At 49.5% G+C, this 18,661-nt stretch overlaps 1 protein-coding gene and 1 pseudogene across 1 annotated transcript in view; both read right to left on the bottom strand.

Annotated features, from left to right (window-relative positions):
• Positions 1 to 2,422: 2,422 nt before the first annotated feature.
• LOC131762431 (polyadenylate-binding protein 4-like) lies at positions 2,423 to 4,936 on the bottom strand (annotated as a pseudogene).
• A 6,812-nt stretch (positions 4,937 to 11,748) lies between these two features.
• PADI2 (peptidyl arginine deiminase 2) overlaps positions 11,749 to 18,661 on the bottom strand; it is a 47,419-nt gene continuing 40,506 nt past the window's right edge. The window contains exons 14-16 of the mRNA XM_059073937.2: positions 17,645 to 17,730; positions 15,264 to 15,392; positions 11,749 to 14,610 (exon numbers count right to left, since the gene is read on the bottom strand). Coding sequence (XP_058929920.1) covers positions 14,377 to 14,610; positions 15,264 to 15,392; positions 17,645 to 17,730 — 449 coding nt within the window. The 3' untranslated portion in view covers positions 11,749 to 14,376. The remainder of the gene's footprint in view (positions 14,611 to 15,263; positions 15,393 to 17,644; positions 17,731 to 18,661) is intronic.

Below are 18,661 nucleotides of genomic sequence, written 5' to 3'. Positions count from 1 at the left end.
GTAGAAGGTGAAAAGAGAGATGGGGTTAAGGGTGGGTTGTTTGGGGAGAAGGGAGCCCAGTGGAGACCCAGACAGCTTTAATCTCTGGGCCAGGACTAGCGCAAGGTGAGTGCATGGAATTTAAGATGGTCAAAAAACTCGGTTCGTTAAGATAAGTAGTATTTTAGAGCACCATTAAAAAAATGCAAAATAATTCATGACGAGCAAAACATCCAAAATTTAAGTAAAGGAAGTATTCTCCAAGAAAAACCAGAGAACTGAGTCAGTCAGGGGAGCTGGGAGCAGTCACTGTGGTTCCTTTTTGTCCTGGTGAAGACCAGAGACTACTCTTCCTTTGCTTTTTTTCAGTAACTTCTCCATTTTATCTTAGTCTTGCTAACCCCTGTTTGTTTCCCTGTAGTTAGCATTAGAAACCTTTTAGGAAATGTCAAGAGGGTTGGGTGCTTTTGCAGGGACCAGAGTGAAGGAAGGAGTGAGCCTGGGTGGGCAGGAATGGTGGAGGAAAGGAATGGTGGTGGTAACAGCCCAGGCCTCCACCTGGTCCAGTCCTCTGATCTATGGGGGGTGGGGGGAGGGGGGGAGGTGGAGGGAGGGGGAAAGGACAGCCTCACAGAGAGGCTGGGGGCTGAGTCACGTAGGAGACAAAGTTAGACAGAAGGGACTCCTTCCTTCCCTTCAGCTGTGCAAAGAGTCCCTTCTGTGGATCAGTGTGAGTAGGTCACCACCACTGTGAGATTTGCAAACACCTGGGCTCCTCCAAGTATATCTCAGCTCTCTGCCTGCGGTATTTTGCTTCCAGGGAGCAGCGTAATTCGGCACCGTGGGGCTCTAGGGAGAAGAGGAGGCAAAAACTGTCTCCCAGAATTGGAATAGACATAGCTGGCAAATCAAAATGCTTTCGGGCTGCCTGGCCCCAATTTCCTCCAGCCTCTGCCCCAGCCTTGCCTGTGCTTGCTTTCAGAGAAGCCCTTCTCCCTCTGCTCTGGAGTGAGTCATCTCACTCCGTCGTCATCTTTATTATTGTTCAAGATGCCAGTGACAGTGATAACGGGGCTGTTGCTGCTACTGCCTCAGCTGGTAGTAGCTGCCACATTTGGAAGACTTACTGCGTACCAGGCCCTCTGCAGAGCAGTTTGGGTGCATTTTCTCTCTCTGATCATTACAGCAATTTCACGAGGTAGGGGTTTTTGTCCTTTACAGTTGAGGCACCTGAGCCTCAGAGAGGGTCAACAAGTCACCCTAAGTCACACAGCGAGGAGGTGAGCATCTTCTGTTAGGGGATGGCTGGGCTATGGACATGCCCCCAAGGCCCATGGGAACACAGTGGTTGCAGCCCCTCTGGTTTACCTGCAGAGGGCACCCCTGCCTCGCAGAACTGCCCAGGGCTCCCTACCAGCCCTTTCCAACCTGCCCTTAGAAAGGGCTTATCTAAACCCTCTCCCTTCCACCCTCACTATATAATTAGACTTCTCAAAATATTCTGTCTGAGTGGGATGGGGAAAATCATATGCTACAGACTTCTCCAATTTCATGAGCAGTCTCTATGAACTCCCGGAGCAAAAAAGTCACAAGCCACCCCCATTCCAGATGGGGCTGCGTTTCACACAGCTGAAGTCAGCTCAGCTGCTACGATTTAGCAAGTGGCCTGAGGCCTTCTGGGGACTGTCACGTTGGTGGACCCTGTAGCAACACACACACACACACACACACACACACACACACACACACAAATTATAGCTCACCCACACTGCTAACCTCTGTCTCGCTCTCATCTGCCTGCCACATCACCAGCATACTCTCAAATTAGCAGTTAATTTGGTCCTCTGGATGTGTGCGGGTGTGTGCTTTTTAAACACAGTATGTGATAAAACCCCCTTTCCAGCTGAATCTCAATTTTGAACACCCCTTTGTATCAGAGACAGAACCATGTAAATGAGACAGAACCATGTAAATGAAATGCAAAAAGGGAATGGTGGTAAATTTCATCTGTAATGGCTAGATATGGGCTCAGTGAAAGCAAAAGAAGTCAGAGGGATGCAGAATGTTAAAAGCAAGTTGACTTTCCAGAGAGGCAGGGAGATGGAATGGTTAAGTATGCAGTCCTTTGAAAGGTTCAGGTCCTGTTATATCAGCCATTTATTTTTATTTATTTATTTATTTATTATGGAGATTTTTTTTCTTTATTGAGAAACTTAAGACTTGGGTACATCAAATAAAACCAATTTCTGGGGGGAAAAAATCAAAACTCACAATAGAAAAAAAAAGCTAATACTGTTTGGGCCACATCAGAACCCAGAGAATATATTCTTTTAATTGAAAAATTCTAGGCACATCATAATTGACCTTTTGATACAAAATGACCTATTAAATTTGCAATTTTTGGTTCTTGGTGTTGAGGTCCATAGGACAAGCTAGGAAGTCTTCAAACCTTGAGCTGAATCCCATGAGGGTTTTTTTGGCTGGTGAATCGGTTTGTGCTTGTCTCAGAGGTAGCAGCAGCAACAGCGCTCACCTTCTGGGCACCTTCTTTCTTGGCATGATGAGTCTGTAGGACCGCCACAGCTTTATCCACGTGGGAGTGGAGAGACTCGGGGACTCCAGCCTGTGCAGCAGCTCCGAGCTGTCAATCTCCAGCAGCATCCCCCTAATATTCCCAGCCAGGTTTGAGTGCCTCGTCTGGATGAGCAGGAACAAACGTTCACCCAGCATCTGCTTCTGTTCCTGGGTTGGGTGGGGTGTGCTGCGGCCAGCATGGTGGCGGTCAGCGGCTCCTGCCCCCGCGCATGGACCGCAGGCTGGGGTGCCTGCAGGGGCTGGATGGCAGGGTGAGGGCTGCGGACACTGGAGGCATATTTGTAAGGTGCAACAGCCCAAGCAGCAGCGGCAGCAACAGCAGCACGAGGTGCTAGCTTCTGCCCAGCTGCGGAAACACCTCCGGACTGGCAGCTGTCAGTCGGCCCTTGCCGGGGGGCACCAGCCCCACCAAAGTCCATAGCCAAGCGGTCTGGGCACTCAGATCCGACTCTCTGAGCGGTAGTAGGGAGGCTGCGAGAGGCCGGAGCATTATCAGTTGGAGCCAGATGGCGAAGAGCTGGGTGAGGCCCAGACTGGCGTATAGCACTTGGCATTCCTTGGAAGCCTTGAGGTCTCCCACCTTGCTGCAGCGTGGATTAGGCCTCATCTGTGCTAACTGGTTAGGTAATACGGAGGTCTTCCCTGAGCCTGTGGAACTGCTGGCACAAAGTAGCCCCCAGCTGCAGGCTGGAACTGATTTAAGATGGCGTTGGCAGGGAGCACTCTAATCCCGACAACCCAATGCACATACTGGTAGGTCAGGTGAGCCTTTCTCTCTTCCTTTCTCTGGGCCAGGGCGACATGCAGTGGCTTGGAGCCCATGACGCGTCTGTCCATCTCTGTGACTGCTTTGGTTGCCTCTTCGGGGCATGAGAAGCAGACAAAGGCAAACCCTTTGCTTCTCCCATCCTCCAGCATCACCTTAGCACTGCTGATTGATCCAAAAGGAGAGAACTTTTTCCTTAACTTCTCATCATCAATGGCGTCATCCAAGTTCTTAATGTAGAGATTCACCCCCTGATGGCGATTAATTCTCTCCTGTTTCAGCTGTTTAAATCTTCACTTTAACTCGGCCTGCCGTTCCACTTTCTGCTGTGCATGGCCGACGAAAATGACTTTCCCACTGATTTCTTTTCCATTCATCTCTTCCACGGCCTTATTGGCATCCTCGTGTTTTTTGTAACTCACAAAGCCAAAGCCTTTGGATTTTCCACTAGGATCTCTCATCACCTTGACACTTACAGAGTCTTACCAAACTGGCTGAACAGCTCTTTCAGACTCTCATCTTCCACCTCTGCCCCAAAGTTTTTTTTTTTCTTTTTTTCTTTAGGCGCACGGGCTTAGTTGCTCCGCGGCATGTGGGATCTTCCTGGACCAGGGCTCGAACCCATGTCCCCTGCATTGGCAGGCGGATTCTTAACCACTGCGCCACCAGGGAAGTCCAACCCCAAAGTTTTTGATATAAACATTGGTGAATTCCTTGGCTTTGGCTCCAAGCTCAGTTTCCCACTCTTTTCCATCCTTGAATCTGCCCACAGACACACTCTGCGCTCACTGAGGAGCATGCCGTTCATCCTCTCGATGACCTTGCGGCAGCCTCCTGGGTCTCAAAGTGGACAAAGGCATAACTCTTAGAGCCGTCCTCATCACACACCACCTTGCAGGACAATGTTTCCAAAAGCAGAAAAGCTATCATACAGTGCCTTGTTATCTATATGTCCAGGTTCTTTTTTTTTTTTTTTAATTTTTTTAAAAAATAAATTTATTTATTTATTTTTGGCTGTGTTGGGTCTTCATTTCTGTGCGAGGGCTTTCTCTAGTTGTGGCGAGCGGGGGCTACTCTTCATCGCGGTGCGCGGGCCTCTCGCTGTCGCGGCCTCTCTTATGGCGGAGCACAGGCTCCAGATGCGCAGGCTCAGTAGTTGTGGCTCACGGGCCCAGCTGCTCTGCGGCATGTGGGATCTTCCCAGACCAGGGCTCGAACCCGTGTCCCCTGCATCGGCAGGCGGATTCTCAACCACTGCGCCACCAGGGAAGCCCTGTCCAGGTTCTTGATGAAGGTATTTCCCACACCAAATTTTCTCAAAGAGGGATTCCTCTGAGCCCACATGATATGGATTGGCTTTCCCTTAATCACATCAAAGTTCATGGTATACAAGGCCTGCTCCGCAAAAGCTGTCTGCTGGACGTTGATGTATGCATGACCCAGGGAGTGGCGGGTGAGCGTATCGCGGCAGACCCAGATGGACAGCACAGGCCCCGCAGGACTGAACTTTTCGTTCAGCATGGCCTCGGTGATGTCCGAGTACAGGTCACCCACATACAGGGGGGCCGTGGGGTAGCTGCTGGCCGCAGCGTTCATCTCCCCAGGCCCCAGCATCCCGAGCCCTGCCAGGAGTACTTCTTAGAGGGACCACACAGGACAAAGGGGGCTCCCCTCCGAGCCGTGGCCCGTGCCGCGGCTCACAGGTGGCCGAGGAGAGGCCCTGAGAGGAGTTCGGGGACAGCCAGGATGAGACTGCCAAACCGCAGACAAAAGGCTCTCAAAAACAATATGGCCCTCCCTGGGAGTTTATAAGTTTCAGCTGTTCTGGTCTGGAAGCTCCCAATTTCAAAAAATGAAAAAAATTAAAACGGGGACTGCCCTCCAAATTACAAAAATTCTTCCAGAGGCAAACCAGTGGTGCCCACGGCGGCCTCCGGGACGTGCGTTTCTCTATAAATGTAGGCCTCGGGCTCCCAGGGTCTTTGTAGCTGCACGCGGGCTTCTCTAGTTGCAGCACGTGGGCTTCTCACTGCGTGGCTTCTCTTGTTGTGGAGCACGGGCTCTAGATGCGCGGGCTTCAGTAGTTGTGGCGCACGGGCTTTGTTGCTCCGCGGCATGTGGGATCTTCCCGGACCAGGGCTCGAACCCGTGTTCCCTTCGTTGGCAGGAGGATTCTTAACCACTGCGCCACCAGGGAAGTCCTTTTTTTAAGATTTTAAAGCGTTTTGGGGTTTTTTTGTTTTTTAAATCGTCTTCTCTTTTTTTTTTTTCTTCAGGCTGCTAGGCCCGAAAGAGGCAGAGGCTGCGGCGACCCGGGGCGGAAAGAGGACAGCCATTTATTACGTGACCTTCGGCAAGGTACTTAACCTCTCTGTGCCTTAGTTTCCTATTGTGTAAAATGGGGGAAAAAAATCATAGTCACCTCACAGGGAGGAGGAGAAAATGAATTAGCTCTGTAAGGAGCTATCAATTTTCAACTGGTGGTGGGGAGCCCAGCTGGGGGGTGAAAAAAGGTAAAAGAGAACTGTGAATTATTAGGAGGAAGAGATTATGCTAATCAGGATGGAAAGACTTCAGCATAAATAAGATGCCAAGGGTTTCAGGCAGCTTTAAAAACACTTAAAAGTACATATGTAATTAAATTCTCACTGTGTAAAAATTTCAAGCAACACAGATACATTTCAAATCCCCTCAGTCACACGTCTTTTCCCCGAGGTGATTACGATTGTCAGTTTCATGGGATTGCTCCCACACCTTTTTCTTTGCATGCATGTGTATACACATATATGTTTCTACAGAAATCCATGGCTTTGCTTGACTTTTTTTTTTTTCTATACCAACATCAAGTGCTCTCTCTTGGAGCTCTTTCCATGTCAGTACACATAGATCTATTTCATCTAACATGCTACAAAATATATAAATGGGATGTACCATGGTTTGATCATTCCTCAGGTAGTTTTCTTTTTTAAATTTTATGTTATGTATATTTTTAAAAAATATTTTATGTATTTACTTATTTATTTACTTGCGGCAGGCAGGCTCCTTAGTTGTGGCATGCGAACTCTTAGTTGCACACGCATGTGGGATCTAGTTCCCTGGCCAGGGATCAAACCTGGGCCCTCTGTATTGGGAGCACGGAGTCTTAACCACTGAGCAACCAGGGAAATCCCTCCTCAGGTAGTTTCTTAATAGCAACAAAGAAATATATGTTACTGTCCCCTTTCTAAAATACAGGATGGTCACGTGACTGCAGCAGCCCGGGGCTTCCCTGGTGGCGCAGTGGTTGAGGGCCTGCCTGCCGATGCAGGGGACACGGCTTCGTGCCCTGGACCGGGAAGATCCCACATGCCGGGGAGCCTGTGCTCCACAGCGGGAGAGGCCACAACAGTGAGAGGCCCGCGTAACGCAAAAAATAATAATAATAAATAAAATACAGGATTGGTCATGTGACTGCAGCAGCCCAAACCTTCAGGGGGTTCCCATTGCTCAAAACCTAGTATTTCCAGTATGACTTCAGTCTACATCTTTGCCATTCCCTATGATCGCCATTTCTCAAGCTTGGCATATACTTACACCCCTGTGTGTTCTTGTTCAGCTGGGCAGCCTTTCCTCCCTTCTCTGCCCAGTCTTGCGTTCCTGCATTCATTCAACAGTCTAGCCCAGATGAACACTAAGGCCACCCTTGGTCACTCTTCTAGCTGGAAAGAATCGTGTGTGTGTGTGTGTGCGCGTGCGTGCGTTTCAGTGCATGTATATATGATTCCACAGCTTTTGTGCCTTATTCATTCCTCCGTTCAGCAAATATTTATCAAGTGTCTATTCCATCTGTTTGCCTCTTTGTTCTCCTGTCTCCCTGACTCTTTCAGTTCCTTGAGGCATGAGATCATGTCTCAGACACAGCGTTTTCAGGAAGAAGAGACATCCTGGTTTGCTCAGCACGGTTCCAGTTTTCATCTGTTAAACTGGTAGAATTATTAGTAGTGCCCCCTTTCATTCTGGTTTAGATGAAAAATTATACGATCACTCTAGATTTACACACAATAGATGCTTACAGTAATATGAACAAACAAGGATGAATGGGTGGATGAATGAATATAATTTACCTTTCATGATTTTGAGATGCCATCTGACTCTGAGCAGAAGACTTGAGAGCATATTCTGTGTTATGCAGAAGTTATTTCACTTTGGGTTGTATTGCCTTTGAAGGGTTTATAGGAATCCTATAATCTCCAGATACTCGCTTGCAGGTAGCAGGTGTTCTTGTTATAAGATTCAAAATAGTTCACCTAGTATGCTAAAAAATGACAAGTGCAAAGGCAACATTTATGAAGAAAACGATGATGACTCGTTGAACTTGGGTTAGAAAGTTGTTCCTAAGATGAGGTAGTCAAGAGCAGGGGTTCAGCGGGTAAGCTCTGGAATCAGACCACCTGGGTACAGCAAATCCAGGTTCTGCTGCTTCCTGCTGTGTAAACTGGAGCAAGTCACTGCCTCTCTGAGCCTCAGTTTCCTCATCTATAAAGTGGGGATAATTCTCACAGCTTTGTTGTGAGAATTAGATGAGATGATGAATGTAAACTATTAGGCTGAACCATATGAAATCATCTCTATTTGACCCTTGTGACCTTTAAAAATGGCCTTTCATATAGTTCAACCTGGCCAGGTGCCTGGCAGGTAGTCAGTGTTTGAGAAACGGTGGCTATTATTACCTCATCTGATTGGGCTATTTCTGCTTCCATTGCCTAGCTGAACAGGCGTTTCATTGTTTTATTCAAAACATATTTGCTGAGCACTGACCGTGTGCCAGGAATTGCCATCGGGAGGAAAACAAAGCAGTCCGTTTTTTTTTGTTTTTTTTTTTTTTTGCGGTACGCGGGCCTTTCACTGTTGTGGCCTCTCCCGCTGCGGAGCACAGGCTCCAGACGCGCAGGCTCAGCGGCCATGGCTCACTGGCCTAGCTGCTCCGCGGCATGTGGGATCTTCCCAGACCAGGACACGAACCCGTATCCCCTACATCGGCAGGCGGACTCCCAACCACTGCACCACCAGGGAAGCCCAAAGCAGTCCTTTTAAAGGTATCTTTTAACACTTCAGTGACAGAGAAGCTTATGAGTAGGGCCCTAGAATGCCAAAGACTGTCCTTAAAGGGTCATCATGGGGTTTACCCATGACTGGGATAAAGCGGGCCTTAGCTTGCAGACCGTGAGGGGCTGAGGCAAAAGCAAACTGAACTGGGTAGTTTGCTTAGAGACTAGCTTAGAGACCAGGCCTTTGCCTTCTCAGAAGTCAGGGCTGAACCAGAGCCCAGCTGGCTGGGGGTGAGGCATAGGTAAAAAACCAGATTGCCACATCAGCCAGGCTTGAGATAAGGCTGCAGAGCTGAGCTTTCTGCCTGGACGTCTTTTTCTGGTTGTCTAGCTAGAGGAAAGATTCCACGTGCTGCCATTTGGTGTCACCGCCCTATATTGAGTTACCAATAACATTGCCGTCAGTCCCCTGGAGCTGATGCCACTTGGACAAGGATCCTGGGTAAGTCCCACTGGGCAGGCAGAGTTCGTCCCTGGCTGCTCTTTTGTTTAGGGGGGAGGGATCCCACTCCCCTATCTGGAATGAAGGGGCTGAGATAATGGGGACCCCAGCTCCCCTCACCTGGGAACCAAAGACATCTTACATTAAAAGGCAGAATCAAGTTGTATCCCGGGGAATGATGAGGGAAAAGAGGCTAGAGGTGAGGGAACTATGCTTTCCCTTTCCATGGGGCTGGTGGGGATTCGCTTCCTAAAGTGGGCAGAGGGGACTTGGCCAAAGGCACTCCCCTTGCCAAAAGAGAGGCCAGTCCTGGTAACGTGGCAGCAGCCATGGTTCAGGCAAGGGACCTTCTGAAGGGACAAGGCTGTGTACACCAGGGCCAGGGAGGGCCGATGTCTATCTTCTGTCTCTCTCTCTAGTATTATAACAATCAACTTTTAGGAATTCCCTGGCAGTCCAGTGGATAGGACTCTGCACTTTCACTGCTGAGGGCATGGGTTCAATCGCTGGTCGGAGAACTAAGATCCTGCAAGCTATGTGGTGCAGCCAAAAACAAAACCAAAAAACCCCACAATCAACTTTTGTTAGCATTGCAGTTGGCCTAGCTGGATTCTGGGGATTTAAGGAATGTGCCTATTTCTATAACTGGGACTCAGCCTGGTAGAGAGGATTCTACAAATGCGCCTTCCAATATGATAGCCGCTTGTGGCTATCAAACACTTAAAATGTGGCTAGTCTTAAGAGAGATGTGATATAAGTAAAAAACGTATATCAGCTTTCAAAGACTCACTACCAAAAAAGAGAACGTGAAATATTTCATTAATATTTAAAAATTTTGGTCACCTGTCGTAATGATAGTTTGGATATACTGCAATAAAGAAGACATTATTAAATTAACTTCACCTGTTTTTCACTTTTTAAAATGTGGCTACCAGGAAATTTAAAATTACATATGGGGCTTGCATTGTATTTCTTTTCTTTTCTTTTTTTTTTTTTTTAAGGGGATGGGGAGCTCTCTGGGAACTCTTGTTTTATAAATTTATTTATATATTTTTGGCTGTGTTGGGTCTTCATTGCTGCGCACGGGCTTTCTCTAGTTGCGGCAAGCAGGGACTGCTCTTCATTGTGGTGTGCTGGCTGACTTCTCATTGCGGTGGCTTCTCTTATTGAGGAGCATGGGCTCTAGGCGCATGGGCTTCAGTAGTTGTGGCATGCGGGCTCAGTAGTTGCGGCTTGTGTGCTCTAGAGCACAGGCTCAGTAGTTGTGGCGCATGGGCTTTGTTGCTCCGCGGCATGTGGGATCTTCCTGGACCAAGGCTTGAACCCATGTCCCCTGCATTGGCAGGTGGATTCTTAACCACTATGCCACCAGGGAAGCCTCTTGCATTGTACTTGTATTGGAAGGTGCTGTTCTAGACGTCTCAGGGTGACTTTCAGCAATCCTGAGGTGAGTGAGTGGCCAGGATGTGAAAATACCAGCAGGATGGGTTTAACACACCAGCATCCCTTGGGAAGTCTCAGAAATAGGTGCATCAGGAAAACCCCATAGAAGATTGGCTTGGGCCACATTAGTTGGGTATAAAAGGGAAGAATGACCTCAGAGGGCTGGACCCACAGGCTAACTCCAAGAATAAGAGAACTAGTGATTTTCATTTTGCAGTGGCCTTTGAAAATGGCTGCGTCAGAACATCTGTCCAGAAACCCAAGATGAGGCTGAGGTGTAAGAACCCCCCCAGGTGAATTCCAAAGTGCTTGGAAGTGGCTTCTAGGTGTAGCAACCAACTAGGTAGTTCTATTTTAGAGCCTCGGGGGTTTGTTCACAAAGACCCTGTTAGATCGTGGCTATGTTGTATGGATTTTATATCATGGGTCAAATCATATATACTCACGTGCAACAATTCCATATTACGAGAACATGATATTACTCAGAGCAGTGGACACAGTCGGTGCTCTGCCCAGATCCTTTTCTGGCCCATTCCCCAGCTCTTGTGACTCTGCTGCTAAAAACTACAGCTGTGGAGAATTCCCTGGTGGTCCAGTGGTTAGGACTCTGTGCTATCACTGCTGCCAAGAGCACAGGTTCAATCTTTGATCAGGGAACTAAGATCCTGCAAGCCATACGGTGTGGCAAAACCCCAAACAAAACAAAACTACAGCTGGATGATTGCCCATAGGCTACAGGTGCCCCCTTGCCTGTTCAGAGCCAAAGTCCCCGTAGCTAATGACCGACTCGTGTAGGTACACGAAACTCGGCCTCCAGATGGAACAACTGAGCTGCCACTTATGCTCTAGAGCTCTCCTGTGACCAGGCTGAGGCTACATCTGAAATCACACTCCTGGCTTCTTCCCGTTCCTGGTCCTGCTCCCTCCACTCCCTGGTTTCTCCTGGAGGCTCTTCCTTAATAAGTCACTTGTTCCCAAATGCTCACCTCGGGGTCTGCTTTTGGGGAGCCCCACCAGAAACACTGTCAGACTTTATTGTGGGTGTTGGTCTTGACCTTGGGTGGTGGCCATTTAATACACACCTACTGAATGCGTGTGGGATTCCAAACCCTTGAGATACCCTTGCTGAGAGCCTTGACCCTGTGTGCAGAAGGGCAGGGGCTGGAGGACCAGGAGAGGGCCCACATATGGCCTGCCTCCTTCCAGGCCGTGGCCGTGAAGCAAACATGAACATCACACCAACAGCCACATGGCTTCCCATCTGACCGTGTATTTTCTTGCTGTTTACTCAGGTTCTTCCCCAAACATCTTTTGATCTCCAGCAGGGCCTCTCATCCAGAAAACTGAAACTGTGCCCCACTTCTTGCCATCTTCATGATACCCCCTGCTCTCTTATACAAAATATTTCAAAATAAAGATTGAAACAGGAACTTAGCTGAGTTTTGCAATACGGAAGTGTATTCTAGGTCTACATTTATAGAAAGTGGTGGGTGGGGAGGACTGATGAGTCCGGGGGTCTGGGGGAGATGTCCATGCCAGGGGTCGTCACACGAGTGGGCAAGCACGATGGGAATGAGGCAGTCCTGGAGGCTCCAGCATCATCAGAAGTTACTGACTTATTGATGGAGAGAGCCTTAGAAAAATCTAGAAACACACACTGTCTCCACCCGGGAAGCACTCACTTCCCTTTAAGGCAGACTAGAAAGAAATGAAAGAAAGCCCCCAAACCCACATTAACCACCCCCCCCCCCCACACACACACCCCAAAGTCTAAGTCTCCAGATAAACATCCACAAATAGGCACTTGCTGTCTTCAGCTCTGGGGATGGAGAGATCTGGGGCTTTGGCCCCCAAAGGCAGGAGCCACTGTCCTCAAAGTGGGGGACAACAGCTTCTGAAGGCCCTGGGGTCTGATATGTTAGGCGGTACTGGCCCAGCTGGATGGGAAGGAGGACTGTTTAAAGAAGACCCAACCCCCTCATTTCACCGAGATAGCGACTTGCTGGAAGCTCTGTGTCCTGTGCATTTCCTGAATATAGCGAATTGATATTTCTAAAGAGCACATCACTGAAAGGGCAAATGCTGGCCATTTAAGTATGGGCATCTCAGGTTGGGAACTGACTGGCTCCATGAAGCAGGGGCCAGATGCACTTTGCTACTAAGCACTGTGTCCTCGGGGCCCACCACTGTGTCTGGTTCTTAGGAGGCATACAATATATGTTTGTTGAATGAGTGGATAATCCAAGAAGAGAATCCCATTCTCCAAGAATACAAATTTACAACCTTTTCATTGGTTATATATCAGTTCCTCTCTAACCCTCAAAGTGGAATTATAATTCACTTATTCTCCTGAATCAGCTGGCCTTAAAGGAATTTTTTTTAGCTGAAACTGAATCTTTTCAGTTGGAGCCAGAGAATGAATCTGATTATGTCCAAATGAGAGGGTCTTCAGCAAATGCACTGAGAAACTTCAATGGGATAATCAATGCGTCTCTAAGGCCAGCAGCTGGCCTAGAACTGGCTGTTCAGGCTGGAGGTTAGGTCAGGGTCTTTATGTGTTGGATCTGAGGTCTGGAGAGGAGGGGCAGGTCTTTCATTGTGTCCTGGGGGAAGGTCTGAGCCTGGCTGGTGGGGAAGAAGTCCTTGTCTAGCTGTCTGGAGAGACGGTATTGGAATAGGAAGTAGAGGCTGTGAGAGGAGGGAGGTCAGGGACCAGCCAGAGAACCCAGCAAGAGAAGATGGATTTAGCTCACCCTGGGGCATCTTTATACAGTGAATTCTCAGGCCACAAGGATGCTGGTGTGGGGAGAAACCCCCAAGCATCTGGGAGAGCCTGGGTCCATAAGAAAGAAGCAGCATAAGAATCTTGTAAACAGAGAAGGCTGCTCTGATAAAATCCACTTCCAGGGAAGGTTCTAAGCTCAATTACTGGACCCTCAGGGAGTCTGAGTCTAAGGAGGCTAGCCAGCGGTGTCTACACCGCAGAGGGAAAGCCAAGGGGATTTGACAGAGGCTCTTAAGGAATGAATCACTGGGGGTGTCCAGGTGGCCAAGGGAGGTGAATTTCAAAGGATGATGACAGTTCAAGGTACATCTGGGGTTCCAGAATCCCTTTGCATGCCATCTACCTTGACCCACAAGGCACGGCTACAGGGACAGCTGGTCATGCCAGAGCCTCCTTCCCTTCTCCCCTCATTCAATTTCAGACAACAGACTGAAGATTCTTTGGGGAAGGGTTTGGGTGAAGTGGTTTTTGTTTTGTTTTGTTTTTCACGTCAGGGCTATGTAGACACTGGCCAAATGTCCAGCTATTTTCAGGAAGAACAGCATGGAGGCTCAGGGGGGGACTTCGTGGACCCTGAGGCCCTTCTGAGGGAAGGCAAGGCAAGGCCCCTCAATGGCGGCCTCCAGTCCACGTCAGGCAGGGGGATTCTCCGGGGGTGTGAAGAGTCTGGAGAACTCAGGGAAGGAGGGAGGTGCCCAGGCCCCTGTAGCGTGAACCCTGACAGTCAGATTTTCTCCTTCTTCTAATACGAGCGCCTGACTCAGCTCTGGTTGCTGGGCATCCACTTCAGACATGGCGATCTTGAGTAAACACCTTGCCAGCCACACAACTGGATGAAGAGCCAGGCCGCCTCCCCCCACTGAGGCTCCTTTCTTTTAGAGAGCTTGATTGCTTTTGATAAGCGACCATTTGGGCCACCTGCCCTTTTCCTCTTTCCTCGCTTTAGATTCCCACTGTTATGCTTTAAATTCACCAATAAAGAGTGAGCTCTCAAAATCCTAGGCCCTCACCCTCAACTCCCATAAAAGCAGAACCCCAGTTCCATGGGTTTTCTCTCTCTCTCTCCCCATGACCTCACTGTGTGGCCCCAGGTGTGCCAGGTAATTTCCAGGTCCTGTAAGTAAAAATGAAATGAAAAGTAATAAATGCTTCCCCCCAAGTTTCCTGATAGTTATTGCTGAAGGGCATTTTGCAATCATAATAAAAGCCACAAGGGTTGGTCCAGCCTCAACACTGGTGGTTGATGGGCTGTGACAGGCACACAACAGCCCCCTGCAGGTCAGGGTACCATGTGCCACCACTTGAAGGTGAAGGGCTTCCTGCGCACGTTGGTGCCGCAGTGCACCTCCCCCAGAAATTTATGGTAGGCGGAGATGTCATCCACGAAGGTGCAGCAGAGGCCCAGGGGCTCCAGCAGGGAGCGCACATGTGTCTCCAGGCAGCACACCTCCTCAACCTGGGGCCCGAATGGCTTGGGGATGCCCAGGTCCTTGTCGAGCACAATCATGTTCACCTGCAACAGGGAGGCGGGGCCACAGCTCCGTTTAGTGAGCACCTACTACTCCCCGCCCTGTTCTAAGCTCACTGAACTCTCCCAACAACCCTATGAAGTAGGGATTGTAATTATCCCCATTTTACAGATGAGGAACTGAGGCTCTGGGGGGCTAAGCAACTCATACATGGCAGAGCTGAGTGGAAAACCAGGCAACCCACCTCTGTATTATGTGTATGCCCATGCATGTGCATGCAGCTATATATGTATGCATCAGCGTGTGCGTTGCACGCGTGTGTGTTTTCATGTGTGTACATGTGTGTATATATGTATCTATGTGTGTGTGTACTAACCTCCTTCTATCACATAGAAGACTCTCCTCTATGATAACAAGAATCCCTCCTGTCTGTAAAGGCCTTTTTAATTTACAAAACACTCTCCAATCTGTTAAAGGATCCCCCAGGACCCCAGGGGGCAGCTAGAATAAGGATATCACCCCAGAAGGGGATGGGGCCCAGAGAGGGCGAGTGCCTGGGGTGGGTGGGAGGCCACACAGCAACTCAGCCAGGACTGGGACCCGGGCCTCCTGACTGGACAGCCTCAGCCGAAGGGTCCCTCTGGATCTGGCTGCCCCTGACTGGCCTGGATGAGGTTTGGGGTCCAGAGCGCCTCACCATGTTTGGGAAGAAGGCTCTGGCCTGGCGGTCCTCGTCCATCTTGAAGAGGGCAGGCAGGTCGATGATGTCCTGCTCCGTCAGCCCCAGCTCCTTCTTAAGGATATCGCGGTTCCAGTCCAGGCAGCGCTGGGCGACGGGGAAGAAGGGAGGGCAGGCGAGTGAGGGGACACCCCTGCCACCTTTGTCAACCTCACCCCTGCCTGCAGGGGACCCGCCACTCCAGGGAGAGTGTTAACCTCACCCCGGCACTCCAGCACGCGCCGACCTCCCTGGTGCCCCTCCCACCAGTAATGGTAGTAATAAAGAGGACGAGAGAGAAGATTACAGAAATAATACAAGAAAATCACAGAAATAACACTAGTGAGGGCTCATTTACTGAGCACCACCTACTACAAGCCAGACCCTGTGCTAAGTGCTTGCTATGCAGTATCTCATTGAATCCTTAGGCTGTCCCGTGTAGTGAGAAGAACAGTGACAATGATTTTGATTAATAATAATTAAAACCAGTATGTACAAGAACCCTAAGTGTACTGTTCTAAGTGCTTTACATACATTACTTATTTAAGCCTCAACCTCATGAGGTAGACACTATCATTAGCCACTTATTAGAGCCTCTACCCAAAATGTAGAGTCCTTAGTGAGTTGCCCAAGGTCCAACTGCCAAAACGAGGGGCCATGATTTGACCTCAGATCTACCCGATGCCAAAAAATGTCCACGGAGGGGAGTTACAATAAAGTCAACTTTCAAATAGCCAGTGAGGCATTATGTGAACTTTGGGAAACTCTGCAGTTGCTTCTACAGCATCCACTCCACCCCTCCCCTTGAAATGTAGCAGCCAGTTATTGGGTTGGGTTGACTATACCCTCCCCTCCCGGTGACAGCTAATTAGTGGACCCTTGCCCCTGCTTCTTTGCTCCAGTGATTGGTTCAAGGATGGGCTATAAACCAGGATTAAGGGAATCAGTATATGGAACTCCCCTGGCTACAATAATTGGTTCAGGTTGGCACAATCAGTGAAATGCAAAGCTTTTGTTTAATTGTTGGGGGCACAGACCTCCCTCTTTGTGGATGGTGTGCTGGATGGATGTGAGACCTTGAACTGTTGCAGCTATACTCCTGTCATGAGGGCACCTGTAGAGCCCAAGAAGTGCAGAGGAATGGAGCTGGAGCCCTGATCAATCTGTGCCTGAAATCCATATCACCGCTGGACTTCCGACTCATATGAGTCAATTAAGCCATTAAAAAAATCAGTTTGAGTTTTAAAATTTAAACTTGATACTCTAAATGTGCCCATGCAGGGCTTCCTCGGTGGCACAGTGGTTGAGAATCCGCCTGCCAACTCAGGGGACATGGGTTCGAGCCCGGGTCCGGGAAGGTCCCACATGCCGCGGAGCAACTAAGCCCGTGCGCCACAACTACTGAGGCTGAGTGCCACAACTACTGAAGCCCGTGCACCTAGAGCCCGTGCTCTGCAACAAGAGAAGCCACCGTAGTGAGAAGCTCACGCACCACAACGAAGAGTAGCCCCTGCTCACCGCAGCTAGAGAAAGCCCGCGTGCAGCAACAAAGACCCAAAGCAGCTAAATAAATAAATACATAAATATGCCCATGCAAATAAAGAGAGATCTAATTCAACTAAACATGACTCTTTTGACTGGTATCTACTTCTGGATATAATCTTTGAGATTTGGGGACTCAAAAGGTGGGATTCATCTATAGATAGAAAACTTCAGGGATCTCTGATCCCCTAAAACAAATACAAATTCATGGCATGTGTTTACATATGAAATTTTCTGGAGAGCAGGCCTGTAGTTTTCATCATATTTTTTTGGTTTGTTTTTTTTTATTGTGGTACGCGGGCCTCTCACTGTTGTGGCCTCTCCCGTTGCGGAGCACAGGCTCCGGACGCGCAGGCTCAGCGGCCATGGCTCATGGGCCCAGCCGCTCCGCGGCATGTGGGATCTTTCCGGACCAGGGCACGAACCCGCGTCCCCTGCATCGGCAGGCGGACTCTCAACCACTGAGCCACCAGGGAAGCCCGTTTTCATCATATTTTAATGAGTGTGGGTCTCCCCCAAATGCTGTGGGCTCTAGCCTTACAGAGCCCTTGGCTCTTTAGTACTGCCTGACACACCTTCCTTCCCAGGTCTCCCGTCTGCTTCCAGCCTCCACTGATCTGCACATCCCAGCTTTCTCACCCCATTCAGCCTCCAGTTTAGAGGCGTAAACCAGGAAGGCTGGAGCGAATGCTTGTTGAGGCCCTTCCCTCTGTCATGTGCCCTGAACCCTTGGCCATTCCCTATGGAAGCCCCGAGGATGTGACAGGTGCCACTGATCATAGCCTTGTCCCTCCCACGGGCCCCTGCCCCGCCCTCACCTGGAAGTACTGGTTCTCCTGCACGAGGCTCTCATTGGACAGAATCTTGTTGATGGTGATTCGCTTGCTGCTCATTCCACCCAAGCCTGTGGGGGTCAGAGGACAGGGGACGGTCTAGCTTTAGGTGTCCAGCCTGGGCGCTCCCCTTTGCCAAGGCCCCCAGCTTCTGGGCTAACTCTTAGGATGAGGGAGGGGGGCTGGGACAGGCTGGGGCACAGGCGGGCAACCCCAGGGGTAACTCCTTTTCCCAGATTGGCCATGTCACCTGGGCCAGGGAAGGGGTGGCAGCTGTCTTGCTCTCCCTCTGGCCAGAGGGTAGGGTGGCACAAGAAGCCTGCTTCTAAGGATGAGCAGCAGACCAGAGGGAGTGTGGCAGAAGCAGGATGCCAAGGGGTGTCACCCCTCCTCTTTTCCAGACCTGACTCATGCTTGGCCCTTGTCCTGGTCTATGCCTGCATCTGCCTCCTGTTCCATCACGATGGGCCACGTGGCTTCTGGCTTGCTTAGTGATACCTAATGCTCGTGGAGCGCCTGCTCTGCGGCAGGTAGCCTTCTAGATATTTACATGGATTAACTCAATAATCCTCCCCACTTCTATAAGGTAGCTTCCAGCATTAAAGATGAAGAAATGGAGGCACAGAGAAGTTACATGACTCGTTCAAGGTCTCACAGCTAGTGGCAGAGCCCGTAAGCAGACCAGGCAGTCTGATTCCAGAGCCTAAGCTACTAACTCTTTTTTTCCTTGCCTGATGCTGGTCCACTGTGTTTCCTAGTCTTGTAGCTTGTTAGTGGCAAAGAGGTCGGTGCTGTTGCACCCTGTACCTGAGCTGTCTCCACACCACCCCTTGGACCTATTTGTACAAAGACAATAGTTCCTATATCCTTATGGGTAGCTTTGAGGGGTTAATATAGAAAGAAGCCTCCAGAAAGTCAAGACTCATGCCTGCCAATCTAAAAAAAAATTTCCTATCGGTGGGAATGAAAAAATGACAGTGGTCTTAAGTTGGTCTTGTCCAT

The sequence above is a fragment of the Kogia breviceps genome, chromosome 1 (assembly GCF_026419965.1).
Source record: "Kogia breviceps isolate mKogBre1 chromosome 1, mKogBre1 haplotype 1, whole genome shotgun sequence".
NCBI lineage: Eukaryota > Metazoa > Chordata > Mammalia > Artiodactyla > Physeteridae > Kogia > Kogia breviceps.
Note: the sequence above shows the minus strand (reverse complement) of the source record. Positions and strands in the feature narration are given on the sequence as shown.